Genomic DNA, 16,308 nt, shown 5'->3' on the forward strand with positions numbered 1-16,308 from the left:
GGTATGCTAGCCACACACCCCTGTTTATTTTCTGCCTTGCCACCGTACTTTTCATGCAAACCCATCTTTAGGAGCATCCAGTTCCCCTTCTCTGGTTCCAGCAAGGCTGCAACAGAGACTTAACAAACTTGACACACTTCACAAAATGCTGCCTTGCATAGGCTGGGAGGCACAGAGGAGTGGCAATGAACTGAGGTGTGCTGTAAAAGGTTACAAAACACCCAGAATAAAAGTTAAACTCCATGGTTCCAATAATAGATGCAAAAAAAGCAAGAGCATGAATGATCCTCATAACAAATCAAGCATGATGAAAATTACATTTATTGCCAAGTGCATTTTTTAAAAAAATATACAATATAAAGGGGAGCATTAAGAATAACTGATGCAGGAAAAAATGCAGTGCTGAAGGATGAAAGTCACAGAGCAAGTGCGGGACAAATCCTCCCTCCTGCTCCCCCACCCCCATTATATTTCCTAGAAAGCTATATCAGTGTGACCATGCAGTGCTAACACAGTTCTGGCTGTTAGTCAGAAATGCATCGACATATTCGAGGAAGTTGCATTGTGGCCACTGCTAGAGCTCCCCAAACAGCAGCGTGAAAATACTGCAAAATATACAAGCATCAGGAAGCAAACAGCCTTGGAATTTTCTTTTGTACCGTCTCTGTTTTGCCTTTAGTCTTTTGCTGGCAAGCAAAAGTTTTCCTCCTGGTTGCAGGTCAGGGGCATTGGGGGCGGCGGGGGGAGAGGAGGCGGCAGAAGAGAGGGACAGAGTGTGTGTGGGGAGAAAGGGGTATCCGAAAGCTTCTGTTTAATCTGGAAGAAGCAGGAGGATCTTCAGTGAGCAAGGAAATATCATGGTTAACACACACAAAACTAGGCTCATATTCGGTGAGCCACTGGGTTCTGTTCTTGCAATAAGCAATTAAAAAACTAAAAGAAAAAAAAAAAGGTACATGGATCCAGATTGCCCGGTGCAGCAGAAAGTCTGGAACGATTTTGTTTGGTCGCTGTAATGAAGAAAAAGAGAAGCTGTCATTTTGTGTGTGCCCTATACAAGGGCCTCCTGGTTCCTTGTTAGCTTATAGAGGGGGAAAACAACGCGTTTGATGTTACATCTGACCAGCTGCTGTTCTCCATAATAACAAGCGAGAGAACTGCCTGCCCTAGTGAGTTGCGTCACTTTTGCTTCAACTTTAGGCTAGAAATCAAGAGAGCGAGAGAGAGGAGAGAGAACTTTCAAGGAAGCAGGAGGGAGCTGGAAAGCCCTGCAGTCTGCCTCCCACCCACTCACCCCTCCTCCTTTGCCCCCTCCTTCCCCTCCTCCTCCCCCCAAAAAACTTTTCCATCCGAGAAAGAGGGAGATCTCTTTGGAAACATGGAGCTGCTGTGCTGCGAGGTGGATCCCATGCGGAGAGCTCTGCCCGACCCGAACTTGCTTTATGATGACCGCGTTTTGCACAATTTATTAACCATAGAAGAGAGGTATCTGCCCCAATGTTCCTATTTCAAATGCGTCCAGAAGGACATCCAGCCCTTTATGAGGAGGATGGTGGCGACCTGGATGTTGGAGGTTTGTATGAAATTGAGAGGCTGAGCTCCCCCCCGCCTCTCGGTCTGTCTCCCTTCTTTGCCCCTAGTTCGGGATTTTAGGGGGTTCCTTTGCACAGGGGTGGTGGCTGCAAGCTTTCCTGAGTTTGTTTTGTCCCTTCTTTTCTTGCAGCGTTTCCCCCCAGATCATAGTTTTTGCTAATTCATTCAGTGCTTTTCTTGTCGGGGTGGTGGGGAGGCAGAAGGGGATGTGAAATGATTGTGTCTCGGTCGTTTGAGTGCGAACCTGTGAAGAAAACTGCCCTTCCGGGGCTGCTGCTTTGCAAAGAGGGGTGCAAAATGGGGGCGAAGGAAAGTTGCAAAAGTCATTTGCAAAACAAGGACAAGAAAACCCTCCTCTTCCCCCAGGGTACTGGATCTGCTCGAGGGAGGCTTTTATGGCGAGAGGAGCTGCCCCAGAGGCCGTGCAAAAAACAAGGGGTGACCGACCCCCCCCGATTTTTGCCCAACAAGTATTTCTGTGCCCACGTATGCAGTGCTTAGGACGTGCCATTTTTCGCCATGTTGCTTTGCATGCAAGTCTGCTTAGAAGCGCTGAGCCATCCCCACCCCAAAAAGAAGGGATCTGAAATGCACCCCCTTCTCACCACGGCTGGCCCCCAGCTTGAGGGGAAGCTGCTGGGGAGCCCGGTGAGCCGGGGAATCCTTCCCTCTCCCCAATACTTCCCTTGCAAGGGCGGCTGTGGGCCCAGAGCCCTCCAGGCTTTGCAGCCTTGCGCTGGCCCCCATCATTTCACCTTAAGATCTCGCTTTGGGGGGACTTCTCCCCGCCCATCCCCCCCAGGCTGGGAAGCCCAGACCCTCCTCTTGGTTTTCATGTGAAATTTGCCCCTTTCCTCCCTGGGTTGGATTTTTGATTATTTTTTGAAACCATTTTCTCCCGCTGAGGATCCAGGCTCTTCCCACCCCACCTCCCCCCCTTGCCGAATCGCGGGCCCAGGGCTGGGGGAACACCCCCCTGGGAAATTTTTACAATTGTCGGGAATGATAGGGGGGTGCCTGGGGATGCCATCGCTCCAAAAACAGGGGCCCACGGGGCGGTGTAGATATTTTTATTTATTTTTTGAAAATATGACGAAATCCAAAAAGAGCCAAAAAAAAAAAAAGAAGAAGAAAAAATTGGGTCGCAAAGTCTGAGGCGGCGGCTGCTGCTGCTCGATGAGCTTTCGGCTCCCACACTGTGACTTAATTCATTTCTTACTGAATGAACCAAAGGAATGTGAAAGCCGATTGACAGCCTTCCCAGCCGCTCCAGAGATCGCTCCCTCCCCCCAATCTAGCTCCCCGCAAAAAAACAAAAACAAACAAAAATCATTTAGAACCATTAGTAAATTTCATGTGATCGCTCATTTTCTTGTCTCTCTCGCTTTCCTCCCCACCCCCACTCCTTGCCTGCAGGTCTGTGAAGAGCAGAAGTGTGAAGAAGAGGTTTTCCCCCTAGCCATGAATTACTTGGACAGATTTTTAGCTGTGGTGCCCACCAGAAAGTGCCATCTGCAGCTGCTGGGGGCAGTTTGCATGTTCTTGGCCTCCAAGCTGAAAGAGACAATCCCCCTCACTGCAGAGAAACTTTGCATATATACGGACAATTCCATCAAACCCCAAGAGCTGCTGGTAAGCAGCCCCACACTACCTCCAGTGTGCCCCTCTCCCCCTCCACCATCAGTTCTTGTGCTGACAACCTCCCCCCTCCTTCCAGAGCCTAACAAATGATACATTTCCCTGCCCATTTATATTTTTTTAAACAATATTTGAAAGTGTTAAAAGATTTTCATGCACTGATAGAAAGTGATCAAGATAAGTTTCCTGTATGAAAATAGCATGATTGTTTGAGGGGGAGATCTCCCCATTCATTTTGAATGTACTGTAAATAATTGCCTAATATTTAATATTCTTGTCCTTTTCCTATTTATTTATTTAACACAAGGGTTAGCAAATGCCCTCAGAGATAATCTGAAGGTTTTGGTTACTGTTTTTGTTTTTGAAGGGATTTATACATAGTTAGCAGAAGGTCTCTTTTTGATAGCATGCACATACATATATGTACATGTGTTTAAATGGGCAAGAAACTTTCTGAGATGGGTTCTTTGTAAAGGTGCTTTCTTTCTGGTACTCTGGTGCTGCACTGCCATCCAGTGTCAGACATGCACAATTGGAAATGACCTCATTTTTGAACCATTGCCAGAATTTCTTCTGTTTGTAGTTTCTTTTCTGCTTTCAGTTTTAAAGGAGCTGTCTGCAATATGAGGGACTTTTTAAAAAACCCATGTTATGTCACTCGGTGTTATTTAGGTTATGTGCCAAATAAAATAAATATTCATGGAGGATTTTTATCACCCTTTGGAAAATTTGCTTTCAAACTTTTTTCACTATTGATGCTGTAAGTCTTGTTTCTAAATTTCTTTCATTTATGGTTGAATCCTGCTCTTGTTGAAGTCAATGGGAGTATTACCATTGACTCTAGTGAGAGTTGGATGGAGTGCTTCATACTTGAAATTAACAAATTGCTGGTAGAAGTGTTAAATTTATAACTTAGAAAATCATGGGTACCATTTGTGCCTTTTTTGTAAATGTAGTTCCCAGTGTTAACTCAATAAGGGTGAAATTTATCAAAATTCAGCTCTGTTAAGCGTAATTGTAAATAAGGGTCTCCTCAGTGAGGAGTTCAGGATTAGATCTTAAGGTGAGAGAGCTGAAAAAAGTTTCTTTTATTTAAATGATTTCTGATGAAATAATATTTGCAAAGCACTTTTAAGATATAAAGTATTATGTAAGTGCTAAGTATTATTAGTTTATAAGAGTGCAGATTTCAATCCAATAATTCTGTTCTCACAGATCCTAATTTGTAGAATCTGGCCCTGAATTCATACAAAGTACTTCTTATGTGAAACACCCATTGAAGCCAGTGACTTCCATTTGTGGAAAGGTTGCAAAATCAATCTAAAAGGAAGGGCCTTGCCCCCAAAATGCTGCTGTGCTTAATACACTGTTAATAGTTCTGTCAGTGGTACTACCTATGACAATGAACACTGTGGCCTCAATTCAAGAAAGTGCTTAAGCACATGCTTAACTTTTTTTATTTCCGGGGGAGTTAAGCATATGCTTAAAGTTAAACCCACATGCTTAAGTGCTTTGCTGAATAAAGATACTTTCCTGAATTGGGGCTTGTGTCTGGTAGTGTTAGAAAGATCAGTCCGTAATGAATGTAACTGTCATTTTATTAAAATATTTTATGATTTTTCTTGAGAAAATATGCAGGCCTGGTTTCAGGTCACCCTTATGGAAACATTTTAGTAGATGATTTCCAGCTTTTGAAGGGTTCTATATTATCCCAATAGCAATATTTCTGGTACAGCTGTTATCTATTAAAGTAGGGTTCTACTCTGAAAAGTGACTACAAATGCCGTTGTGGGTTTCCATGTTTATTGTCCCTCACAGATGCTAGTTCAGATCTACTAAGTTCACAAGTAAAAAAGATGTTTTTTCCCAGTTGCCAGCCCTGCAAACTCAACCTGGGCTCTGGGAATGCTGCTGGCTTTCTGCAGGCTCATGCATCCTTGAGATTAAAGAGTCTATAAATGGAATGTAGTTAATAATTCTGATGATGCATGAAGCGGAGTGGAATCCAGCTCCCTCTCTCTGATCTACAATGGCTCTGTAGGACTAATAGAAGTAAAATGTATGAAAAACTCATTTTAGAGACTAAAGGAAAGAAACATGGCTCTGACGGCATCCAAAGAGCAGATCTGTTTCATGAGAAGGTGCCATTTTTATGTATAACTGCTTTTTGAAGTATAACCACACTTTAAGGGCCTGAACTGTCATTCCTTGTGCACCCAAAAACTTCTTGTGATTTCTCAGGGAGTTTTGTGCGTGCAAAGAATGCAGGATTGGGTCCTATGTGGTATATTGTCAGATGTCTTACAGTCTTCTTCTTGGATGTGTCATATGGATTTCCCTTCAGCAAAACTTGCTGTGGCATATGTGAAATACAGTTTGAAGCAAAGGACATCTCTAAAACAATTGTAGAGAAATGCTGTGAGGCTAACTTTCCCAGTGGAAAAAGAATATATATGTCTTACTTATTTGTGTGCATAGTTATCCACTGGGCTTTAAATGGCTATAAATTAAGCACTCTAGCCATTTAAAATAAGTTACTAGGGAAGGACCACTGTGACCTTGGCAATATCTAATTGCAGGCTAAACTTTCTGGGTGGGCATTCAACACTGGATACAAAAAAAGTAAAATCTTGGCAGGAGCTGCCAGGCCTCATTATTTTCAGTGTAGCTTGACATTTCCAGTGTTTAAAAAAAATGAAGGAAAAGCAAAGTCAACAACTTCAAAGCTTCAGAGGCGTATTGAAAAAAGGTTTAAACAAAACCAATTTAGCAGTGATATAATTACAATCAGTAAAATAAGTAAGCTTTTTGTTCTTTTTCGTCAGTTTTGCCTATGATTTTTCTTTTTGTTTTCTTCCTTCAGGAGTGGGAGCTGGTGGTGCTGGGAAAATTGAAGTGGAATCTTGCAGCAGTGACTCCACATGATTTCATTGAACACATTCTAAGAAAACTGCCTCTACCTACAGACAAGTTGCTTTTGATCCGGAAGCATGCACAGACATTTATTGCCCTTTGTGCCACAGGTAAGACAAGGTGTTTCGGGTCACTGCTTCCTGCTTTTAGTGGTCTTAGAAAGATAGATTGCAGCCTGTGATGATACAAAGGGCCCTATCCTACATCCCTGGCTTACATGAGAAGGCCCAGTGAAGCCGGTGGGACTATTCACATAAGGGCTGCAGGATAAGGCTTTGAGATCAATCATATGTTTGCTAATGCAGAATTCTTGCACTGAAGAACAGCAATAATGAGTTAAATCATTGTGGCCTGCCTGATTGTAGCCTTCTCTCATTGAAGTCAATGGAAATTTTGCCATTAACTTCAGTAGGTGCTGGATCAGAACCTTTGATTTTTCTGCTTTATCTGTTCATTTTTTAATGGGTCATAAAGGTGGTTTCTGAGGACAGATATGGTACATCCAAAAATATCAGAAGCTGCGATGGAATGTTGACAGATTCTTTATGAAGTCTCGTGTTGTCTGAATGTTTTCATATATTATTATAGGCACTTCATTCTTTAGTATCATAAGGAAAAAGATGAGTTGAAGAGAGCATTTTTTGTTTTAAATTGCCAAATATGTATGTTACAATGACACTGCCAAGATAAAATATTATATGTAAACATATGTCTTATTTGTGATACCACTAGATTATGGAAGGAGAAGGAATGGAAACAACATCAAGTTTGCTTTGTGTCTGTGACACTTTTTAAAAAAAAACAAACACTTTTTTTACTTTACTCCAAAGTTAACCAAGAAACTCAGCAGTCATTTTCACTTTGTGTTTATGGACAGTCATATTTTCTGCTTCTTCTGTGTTTGGGTTTAACACACACCGTGGAAGTGTTTAAATAAATAAATCTAATTTAGTCTGTACATTTATTTATTTATTTATTTATATATTTATTTTTTCAATGCGTTTTAATTTATGTAAAAATCCTTCTTTAAAAAATAAAACCTAGACATTGAGCCTTAAACTACTTAACAGCATCCCTATAAAATTCTGCATCATGCTGTTGTTGATTCAGGTACAGCTGTTTACAATAATTTTAATCATTAGTCCTCTGAGGAGGTGGCAGAATTACAGTTCACTGACAATCAATCATGTTACAGGCAGAAATGTATGGCACTTTTTGGAACAGGGACTATTTCTACCTATGAACTTGTGCAGCATGTAGCAGAGTAGAGTCTAGACTGGGGGGCTCAGATGCTACCATAATATAAATAGTTACTATTATTTAATGGTATTTGAGAGTTGATAACTGTCTTTTACACAGTAGGCTAGTTTTCCTACTTGTACAGATTTTAATCATAGAATATCAGGGTTGGAAGGGACCTCAGGAGGTCATCTAGTCCAACCCCCTGTTCAAAGCTGGGCCACTGCCCAGACAGATTTTTACTCCTTTTAATCTTTAAATACTAATTTTATGGACTATATATATGCTTTAAATTTGATTAACTTTTTAACCATTGAGATTAACACGTACGCATCTAACACGCATACGCGCACACACACATGTGTCTACTCATATGTGACAGACCCATGGCTGACATTGTCAAATCTAGACTTCAGCTTTCCTTGTGCTGTGTCTACATTGTGGGGACTATAGCAGCCTTGCTATATAGCAGTTATGCCAGTATATCCCCCTACTGTGGGTGCAGCCTACACTGACAGAAGGGTTTTTCCATTGCTGTTGGAATGCCATATCCCCAAGCAACAGTAGCTCAGTTGATGGAAGCATTCTTCCATCGATACCAGTGCATCTAAACCGGGGTCCGGTTGGCATTTTTCACACCCCTGAGCACTGTAGCTATGTCAGCTTCAATTTTAAGTGTTCACGAGACCTAAGTCTCAACTAACAACTGCCCATCCCATTTTTTTTTTAAACACCTTTCTGACCTTATTCCACGGCCATCAGACCCTTTTTTTGGGCAAGACTCCATTGAATTCAATGGGAGTATTGGTTTATGACTGCAGGATCACTCCTGGTAATTTATCAGCCAGTTTTGGCCTAATGAACCCTTTCCTTCAGGATTTATCAGTTGTCTGTATATACTGGCTTCACCTCTTCTAGTGTAAGCATTAGGGGGTTAATCCTAACGTCCCTGATTTCTTTTTTCTCCTGGAATTTCTTGGTGTTTCACAGGCTCTCCTACCCATTCATCCAGAAGTTACAACACCCTCGCTCTAGCTTTGATCTTGCTGTTAGAGATCAATCCTTTGGCACTTCAGATTTTGTTCTTCTCAAACCAGCCTGTTCCTGCCTTTGCTTTGGTGGACTCATCCACTAAAGCAGAGTTTCTCCAGCTTTTTCATTCATCAGGCCACTTTGTGACAGAGAAATGACCCACCTCCCCTTCCAGGCTTCAGTCTCCAATTCCCTATTTCTCAAAATTATTCATACTGCAGATCTTTAGAGGGCCATCAACTGTAGTTTGTAAACCAGTGTCCCAAAGCCTGGGTACCTCTCCATTCTCTCTCAATAATTTCTCTGTCTGTTGACTCCTTTTCCCCCCAAGCAACTATCAATATATATAACTCTATCCTTTACTCAGCCAGTGACCAGTATGCACCTTCCTCCATCTTGTATCTCCTCCCACACTACCTGTGCTCTTTTGTACATGGATTCTGTTCATGAATTCAGTTCCTTTGGCTTGAGCCTGAAGAGACAGCAGATCAGAGCTCCTTGTCCATCAGAAGATATGGAAAGCCCTGTGTATTGTATATAATCTAAGAGTCCGTGGATTTTCACTGATGGGGCTGGCTGTGGACAATGGAATATCTTCTTTTCTTCCCACCCCGTTCGCCACAATTTGTTTTGAGGAAATGATTACATTCGCTTTTCAGGAATCAAAAAGGTGTATATAACCTCACTGCAGTTTCAAGATTGGGGACCTCATTCCCCCTTGATTTACTAGCAATCTGGCATTGCTGTATAATTTATTATTTGTTTTACAGTAAATGCCACATTTTTGTTATAATTCCCCTTCTCAACTTCTCTCCTCAAAGGCATTATTGTTCTTGTCTGTGAAGAAAAACCCCTTCTTGTTGGACTTCCTTCCAACTCCAGTCGTTGTCACCTTTTCTTGCCCTTTCCTTCATGGCTATCATTAACCACTCCATCGTCACTTGATTTCTTTTCCCTTTCTCACACAAAACATCTTACTCAGTTCAGGTAAAATCTGCTCTTTTATATCGCCATTTGCCCTGTCTGAGCACGGTGGCCTCCTCCAAGCTATGACCATTTCTCCCTGTACAACTTCCCTAGCCACTTTTTGCCTGGCTTTTGACTTTTTCCCATTACCAAAATTGACCCTCTGTGAGTGGTTAATGAGCTTGTCATTGACCGTGGATCTTTTCACTTCCTGTTTGACCCCAGTGCAGTTTTCTTTACTATCAATCACTTTCTTCTCTTGAGTGTCTCATGTAAGAAACTGGTGTCTCTTGCACTTTCTTCCTCTAATTTGAATCCTAGCTCTCTAACTACTCCTTTTTCATTTCTGGTGGAACCTTTATATCAGAGGTTTTCAAATTTTCTCCACCCATGACCACCAAACGAGCTGTGATCTCTTGTCCTGGTCACAGTCCCATAATCCTTTGTGTCAGCAAAGGGATTGGAGTCACAGCAAGAAACCATTGCTAGTTTTGGATGGGAGTGCTGGGTGGACATCAGTAGAGTGTTGGATTGTGATAAGTGATTAGGGGAATCACTTAGACATGGTGGTCAGTGATGCAACCCCATGCTCAGGGTGTCCCTAAGCCTCAGACTGCCGGATGCTGGGATTGGGCGACAAGGGATGGATCACTTGATAATTGCCCTGTTCTGTGCCTTCTCCGAAAAGCATCTGGCATTGGCCACTCTCAGAAGACAGGATACTGGGCTAGATCGATGGACAGCTGACCTGACCCAGTATAGCCGTTCTTATGGAGAGGAACTCTGCCCCCTTTGCTATCAACTTTTCCCTCCTAGGGTTAAATAGTAATATTATAGATGACACCCATTTCTGTATTTCCCCTTGACTCAGTCCTTCATTTTCTTGACTCCCATCTATTTGTCTGTCTTGCCTCTGGGGCCAGTTTCTGAAATCAGTTGCATGGATGTAAATCCAGAGTGTCTCCATGAAGTCTGTGGCATTATTCCTGATTTACATGAGTGCAGCAGACATAAGAACACATCCCTCTGTTTGCTGCTAGCTGCCCCTTAACATCCTGCTACTGAATGATTTGAAAAACCGGAGCTCATCTTGAGCGTAAAACGCTCCCTTTGTTCCTCCTCTCTGACTCAGGTCACACCCTCTATAACCTAGACCTTAGCCTGAAAATTGAGATCAGAAATTTCAGGGTCATCCCTGACCCCAAACTTTCATTTCCCTTCCAAGTCTTTCTTGTCTTTAAATCTGCCTATCACCACCTCCTGAACACAGAGTTCATCCTTACCCTGACACTGCCTCTGCTTAAATGCTTTTCTGTCCCTTTATCACTTCCTGTCATGTCTATACTTTCCTTCTTCAGTGGTCCTTTACATTTTTATAGGTGCCAGATTGCTGTGTCCAGACGCTCCCTCCACAGAGGGGAAGCAGATCATTGCTTATCCTTTCACCTTTGCGGGCTCCCTAGTTCAGTTTGGAATTGTTCTTTCACTTGCATTGCCCTGCCTGCTTGGGGATACCGCACTCCAAGCCACAGAATGACTCCTTGAGAAATAAGTAGATGCATTAGTTTTAGAGCTATGTGCTGGACATCTCAGACTGCGGCTGGACAGAGGAACAGTCAGCATTTCGTTGACTTGAAATCTCCATTTGTTCCCCCTTCTTTCAGGTCTGTCAGAGTCCAGATTGCTGGCTCCCACCTTACGTTATGTTCGCCTATCAGAGGCAGGACATAACATTTACTCCAAGACCTCCAGGTAAACAAATATTTGGATGAAAGTGGAGGCGGCCAGACCAGGCTTTGGACATGCTGAGCGCTGAGTCATGAACCCCAGATCTCAATGAAGAGAACTTGGCTTGGTGGTTCTTTTGTGAGAGAGTAGTTTAAAGCTCAGAGGGCCACATCTGTGCCTCAGGACATGACCTGGGCACCCCTGCTATGTTCAGTCTTCACCCATCCTTCCCTCTTTCTGCCTGTTTTGAGGGCCATTGTGCTCAACACTGTCCCTCCAAACGGGAATACATGGTGCTATGCAGTAACTCTCAACAGCAGCCTGGATTTTCTAAAATCAGTGGAAAAAACAATGATACAATAAATGCTTTGCTGCAGGTATTAATCTTTTGAAAAAAGCATACAGGGTGAATTGGCCATGGTTACATGATTATTTCTGGTATAATGGGGCTGGAAAGAGGCATAGCCATACAGCACTGTTGGGACACAAAAGAAGGGTTTTTGATAATTCAGGCGAAGGTGGCATATTGAGCAATATGTCAGGCTTCACAGCAAAACGAAGGCTCAATCCTGCTGCAATAATGTTTTGCCACTGGCTTCACTGAGGCACAGGATCAGGCTCCAAATATGGTATAACTACATCTGAAGAATCAGATAAGAAGCAGCAGATAGAATATCACCACATATGGAATCCTTTCCCACTCCTTCCAACTGTAGCCAGCACTAACAGTGTTGCAATTGATTAAGAGTATACAATAATATTTTCATATCTTGGTCAATACAATTAATACAGAGGCATAGTGTGGCATTTAGGGGCAAATCCACTCCCTGCAGCCCCAAACCTGAGTTGCTGGACTTGTTACTGGGAAGATGCCTGGGGGGAAGTGAAGGACTGGATCCTTCTGCTGCAATCCCTTTGTACCAGACCTTCCACTGGCGTAAACTGGCATAATTCTATTGACTTCAGTGAGTCTGCTCTGGCTTTCACCAATTATGGATCTGACTGTTAGATTTTTCATTTGTACGGGGTCTAACAGAAGGTGGGTCTCAATCCTTGATTGGGCTTCCTTACTGCTACCATAACACAATAAATAATATTAATCATCTGTATCACCTGGATCGATCAGTGTTCAGCTGTCATTGAGACTGCACCGATCACAACACATCTGCCATTCTTCTCACATTAATAAGGAGAATAACTATCCACAAAACAGAGCCCGTGGTCTCCTAAGCAGCACGTTCTATTAAGCTGCCATATAATACATGGTTACTTGGATTGTGTTAAACATACTTTTCCCCATTTATGTTCTATGAAAGGCGGTGCTACTCACTCCAAACATTAGTATTCAGGGTGCTTGAATATTCTGTGAGACTTTCCTTGGGGAGTGCTGATCAGAGCCAATATAGGGTCATATCTGATTTGTCTTATTCATGTGATCAGTGACGGAAGTCACTGGGACTCTTCAAGGCAAATAGAATTTGGTCTCTGTCCATCCTGTCGACACATAGTATTGAAGCACTTAAATCCGTGTCATGTTTGCTTAATAGCCTTTTGTTTGGCTGTACCTGGTTCTAGTATGTTATTTCTAAAAAATGCTAAAAAATGGGCTGGTTTTGCCGTTTAAAAACAAAGCAGTTAACATGGAAAAAATAACTGCTATGTCTAGTAGCAACAAGAAAGCAAGAAACGTACTGACGAACACAGTAGAGTTCACAACATGTATGCATAATAAATAAAGCAATATACATACTGTTCAACTGAAGTTGGATCAGAACCTAGAACCATTAAACGTACTATTTAGACTCCTCTCGTTTCCTCCAAAATTCCTTTTTAAAATATTTGGCCATGTATGTCTCTGGCGTTACAGTATTGGCTGGGCGGAGTTTCACAATGGATTCATTTAGCCCATTTATGTTTTGGAGAGTAAATACAATTTTCAAAGTGTATAGATTGCTGACCTGATTCTGTAGTCCTGTTGTAGGTAAAACTTTCAGTAACTTCAGTGGGAATTCTACCTACATCAAGACAGGAACTGCAGACTCTTCATTTGTAACACTGAGAAAAAATTCTTTACTATATCCTAGAAATGAACTCTACCTTATTAAAAAGCTGAAACCAGAACACTCACAAACGGTAATTGTAAGTAGGTAGGGTTCCCACGTTGCTCCTGACACAACGTGCACGTATATACTAGGTATTGTTCAGACTTGCAGGATCTCTCTGTTCCAGCCCCTACTTCCCTGTTGCTTCAGAAACACTTTCAACCTTTCATTTTCCTAGGTAGGTAATGAGGTCCAGTGGGCCTGGATGCCAGTTGAGTCAGCAGAATAGCTCTGCATTCCTGATTCTGCAAGGTGCTGTACTCTGATAGTTCCCACAAAAGTCAATAGCATCTTGCAGGATCAGACTCATAGTTTTTAAAGGACTTGTGGAATAAGATGCTATATACATTGATGATAGATAGAATAGGACTCCATGTGGGTTTTGCCTGGGTGGCAATAGAAAGTGAAACCATTTGTGGTTTCTCATAATCTGCTTCTTTTCTTTATACACCGCTACCTTGATATAACGCCACCCGATATAACACAAATTCAGATATAACGCCGTAAAGCAGAGCTCCGGGGGAGGGAGGGTGCACACTGCGCACTCCTGTGGATCAAAGCAAGTTCAATATAACACAGTTTCACCTATAACGCGGTAAGATTTTTTGGCTCCCAAGGACAGCGTTATATCGAGGTAGAGGTGTACTTTTTTGCTATTCAGACATATTATAGCACTTCAAAATACTGCCCTTGCTGTCATTAAACCTCTTTTGTACTTTGCTTTGCAATCACGTAAATCATTATGAAGATTTAGGGCCAAATTCTTCCCTTTGATGCATGTGCTAGATTCCCACTAGGTTCCATGAGAGCCACACCTACAGCTGACAGAAGAATTTGGCTCATAGCATTGACGTGGGTATCACACAGGGAGAGCTTTCATAGGATTCCCACTATATGGCTATTGTCAGCATCTCGACTAAGCAAATAAAACATTCCTGTATATTCTTCAGGCCAAATGTTGACGTCCTTACTCCTTTTATTTTACTTTTTTTCCCCCAAGGAAGTACTATTGACTTGACCCCAATGGGCGTTTTGCCTGGGTAAAAACTGAGTAAAGGATGTCAGGATTTGGCTCAATATCATTTGCTGGAGGAGGAGGAAGGGGTGTAGTTGAAAATAACGTTGAACAAAAAGCTTGTTTTAAATCTCTTGACGGAATGTGAAGGGCTTGGAGGGCGGTCTTGCGTCCCTGCAGATATGGTGCTTAATATTTATGTTTTGGTTGCACCTTGACAAACTTTTCACATAGTTATTGCTTTGCTTGAATATGGAAATATGTTAATTACAGCCTTTATTCTGCTGTCTGCTCCTTTCCTCAGCCTTTTCTATTCAACCCTCTAGGTGGCCCAGCACAATGTGGCTTCTTTTCTTTGAATGAGCTCTTTCCACACTAATAGAGTCCCGGGTGATGTGGAGAACCATGTGCACAAAATTGGTGCACCGCCCCCCATTCCTTTGTGGGCATGTCAGGTTAAATTCATATCAGCAGGAAGGTCACTGCCATGATTTTCAATAGCGCGAGATGAGGTGATGACTTCAGACAATGGCGCCACACTCTCCAGTTGGAGACACTTGCCTTACCAGTTGCAGTAGTTAATTAATATGCTAAAAATAGAAGCCAGTGATACAAATCGCTGCCTGCTGTACAACAAAGACTGGGCATGTGTAGCTTTGATAGCCAAGTTTATGGTGCTTGTTATGGAGGGAAGTTAGCGTAGAGCTAGAAGCAGTGGAAGACTTTCTGGATGCTGAGCTTTAGTCGCTCTGGGCCTCTGGCCATTTGCGAGCTGTCTCATTTGCATTATGAATGACATTAAGGGAACTAACAAGGTTATTGGGCATAGAAATGTTCTCATGTGACCACACGTGGAAGCAGACCTACAGCAGTGCTAGCTGGCAGGGGCACTGTGGCTCTTTATTCAGCTTCCTAGGAGGAAAGTTGCTGGGAGTACATAACTCATAGATATAAAATAAACCATGAGAAAAATTACATTCAAATAACGTGACGGGCCTGATGTAAACCCCTAGGAGGCAAGGAAGTTCAGAGTGAAGACTGGGATTCCACCCTTCACTTAGCCCATTGTGCCTAAACATAGGGCACAGTATGTGTGATATCCCATGGTTGGAGGGCTCCTGCAATACCTACTATTGGCACTGCAGGGAGGGCGAGCGAAGGACAGAGTTTCATTCTTAATTCTGAATCTCTGCTTCTCTGGGTATAAGTCAGATGTCTAATGGTATTTGACTTGATTTTCAGGGAGAGGATTTGATTTCTTTGTTTATAGCACTGTGACTTCCTCAAAAAGGAGGAAAGGAGGGATACACTACATTATAGACATCAGCTGCCTGCTATTTGTATAGGTAGTAATGACATAATTTGGTAATTTAAAAATTACGGCTAGATTCTTATTCTAGATTACACCAGTGTAAATCTAGGCTAACCCCACTGACTTCAGTGGAGTTACGCTGGATTTGCACTGAAATGCTTAATATCAGAATTTGTCCCGTGTTCTTTATCGTGTTTTAATATCCTCTTTCAAAGCCTGTTTGGGCTTGATTCTTCTCTCATTTTCACTGGAATAAATCAGGAGCATCTCCAATGTACTCAGTGGACTTGATCAGGGATCGGGAACTTTTCAGAAGTGTGTGCTGAGTCTTCATTTATTCACTCTAATTTAAGGTTTTGCGTGCCGGTCATACATTTTAATGGTTTTTAGAAGGTCTCTCTCTACAAGTCTATATATAATATAACAAACTAGTGTTGTATTGTAAAATAAACAAGGTTCTCAAAATGTTTAAGCAGCTTCATTTAAAATTAAATTAAAATGTTGATCTTACGCCGCCAACCCACTCAGCCTGCTGCTGGTCTGGGGTTCTGTTCACCTAGGCCGGCAGTGGGCTGAGTGGGACCTGCGGCCGGGATGCCAGCTGGGAAGGGTCTGGCAGCCAGAACCCCAGACCAGCAGTGGGCTGAGTGGGGCTGGTGGCCGGGACCCCAGACCGGCTATGAGCTGAGTGGCTCAGCCCACTGCCGCTCAGGGGTTCCATTCTCTGGCTCCTGCCAGCCGGGATCCCGGCTGCCGGACCTGCTCAGCCC

At 42.6% G+C, this 16,308-nt stretch overlaps 1 protein-coding gene across 1 annotated transcript in view; it reads left to right on the forward strand.

The window, feature by feature from the left end:
• Window positions 1-519: 519 nt before the first annotated feature.
• The window catches only part of CCND2 (cyclin D2), a 58,332-nt gene continuing 42,543 nt past the window's right edge, over window positions 520-16,308 (forward strand). Inside the window, exons 1-3 of the mRNA XM_032772607.2 lie at window positions 520-1,573; window positions 3,010-3,225; window positions 6,095-6,254. Coding sequence (XP_032628498.1) covers window positions 1,379-1,573; window positions 3,010-3,225; window positions 6,095-6,254 — 571 coding nt within the window. The 5' untranslated portion in view covers window positions 520-1,378. The remainder of the gene's footprint in view (window positions 1,574-3,009; window positions 3,226-6,094; window positions 6,255-16,308) is intronic.

Source organism: Chelonoidis abingdonii, chromosome 1, assembly GCF_003597395.2.
Source record: "Chelonoidis abingdonii isolate Lonesome George chromosome 1, CheloAbing_2.0, whole genome shotgun sequence".
NCBI classification, from domain to species: Eukaryota; Metazoa; Chordata; order Testudines; family Testudinidae; genus Chelonoidis; species Chelonoidis abingdonii.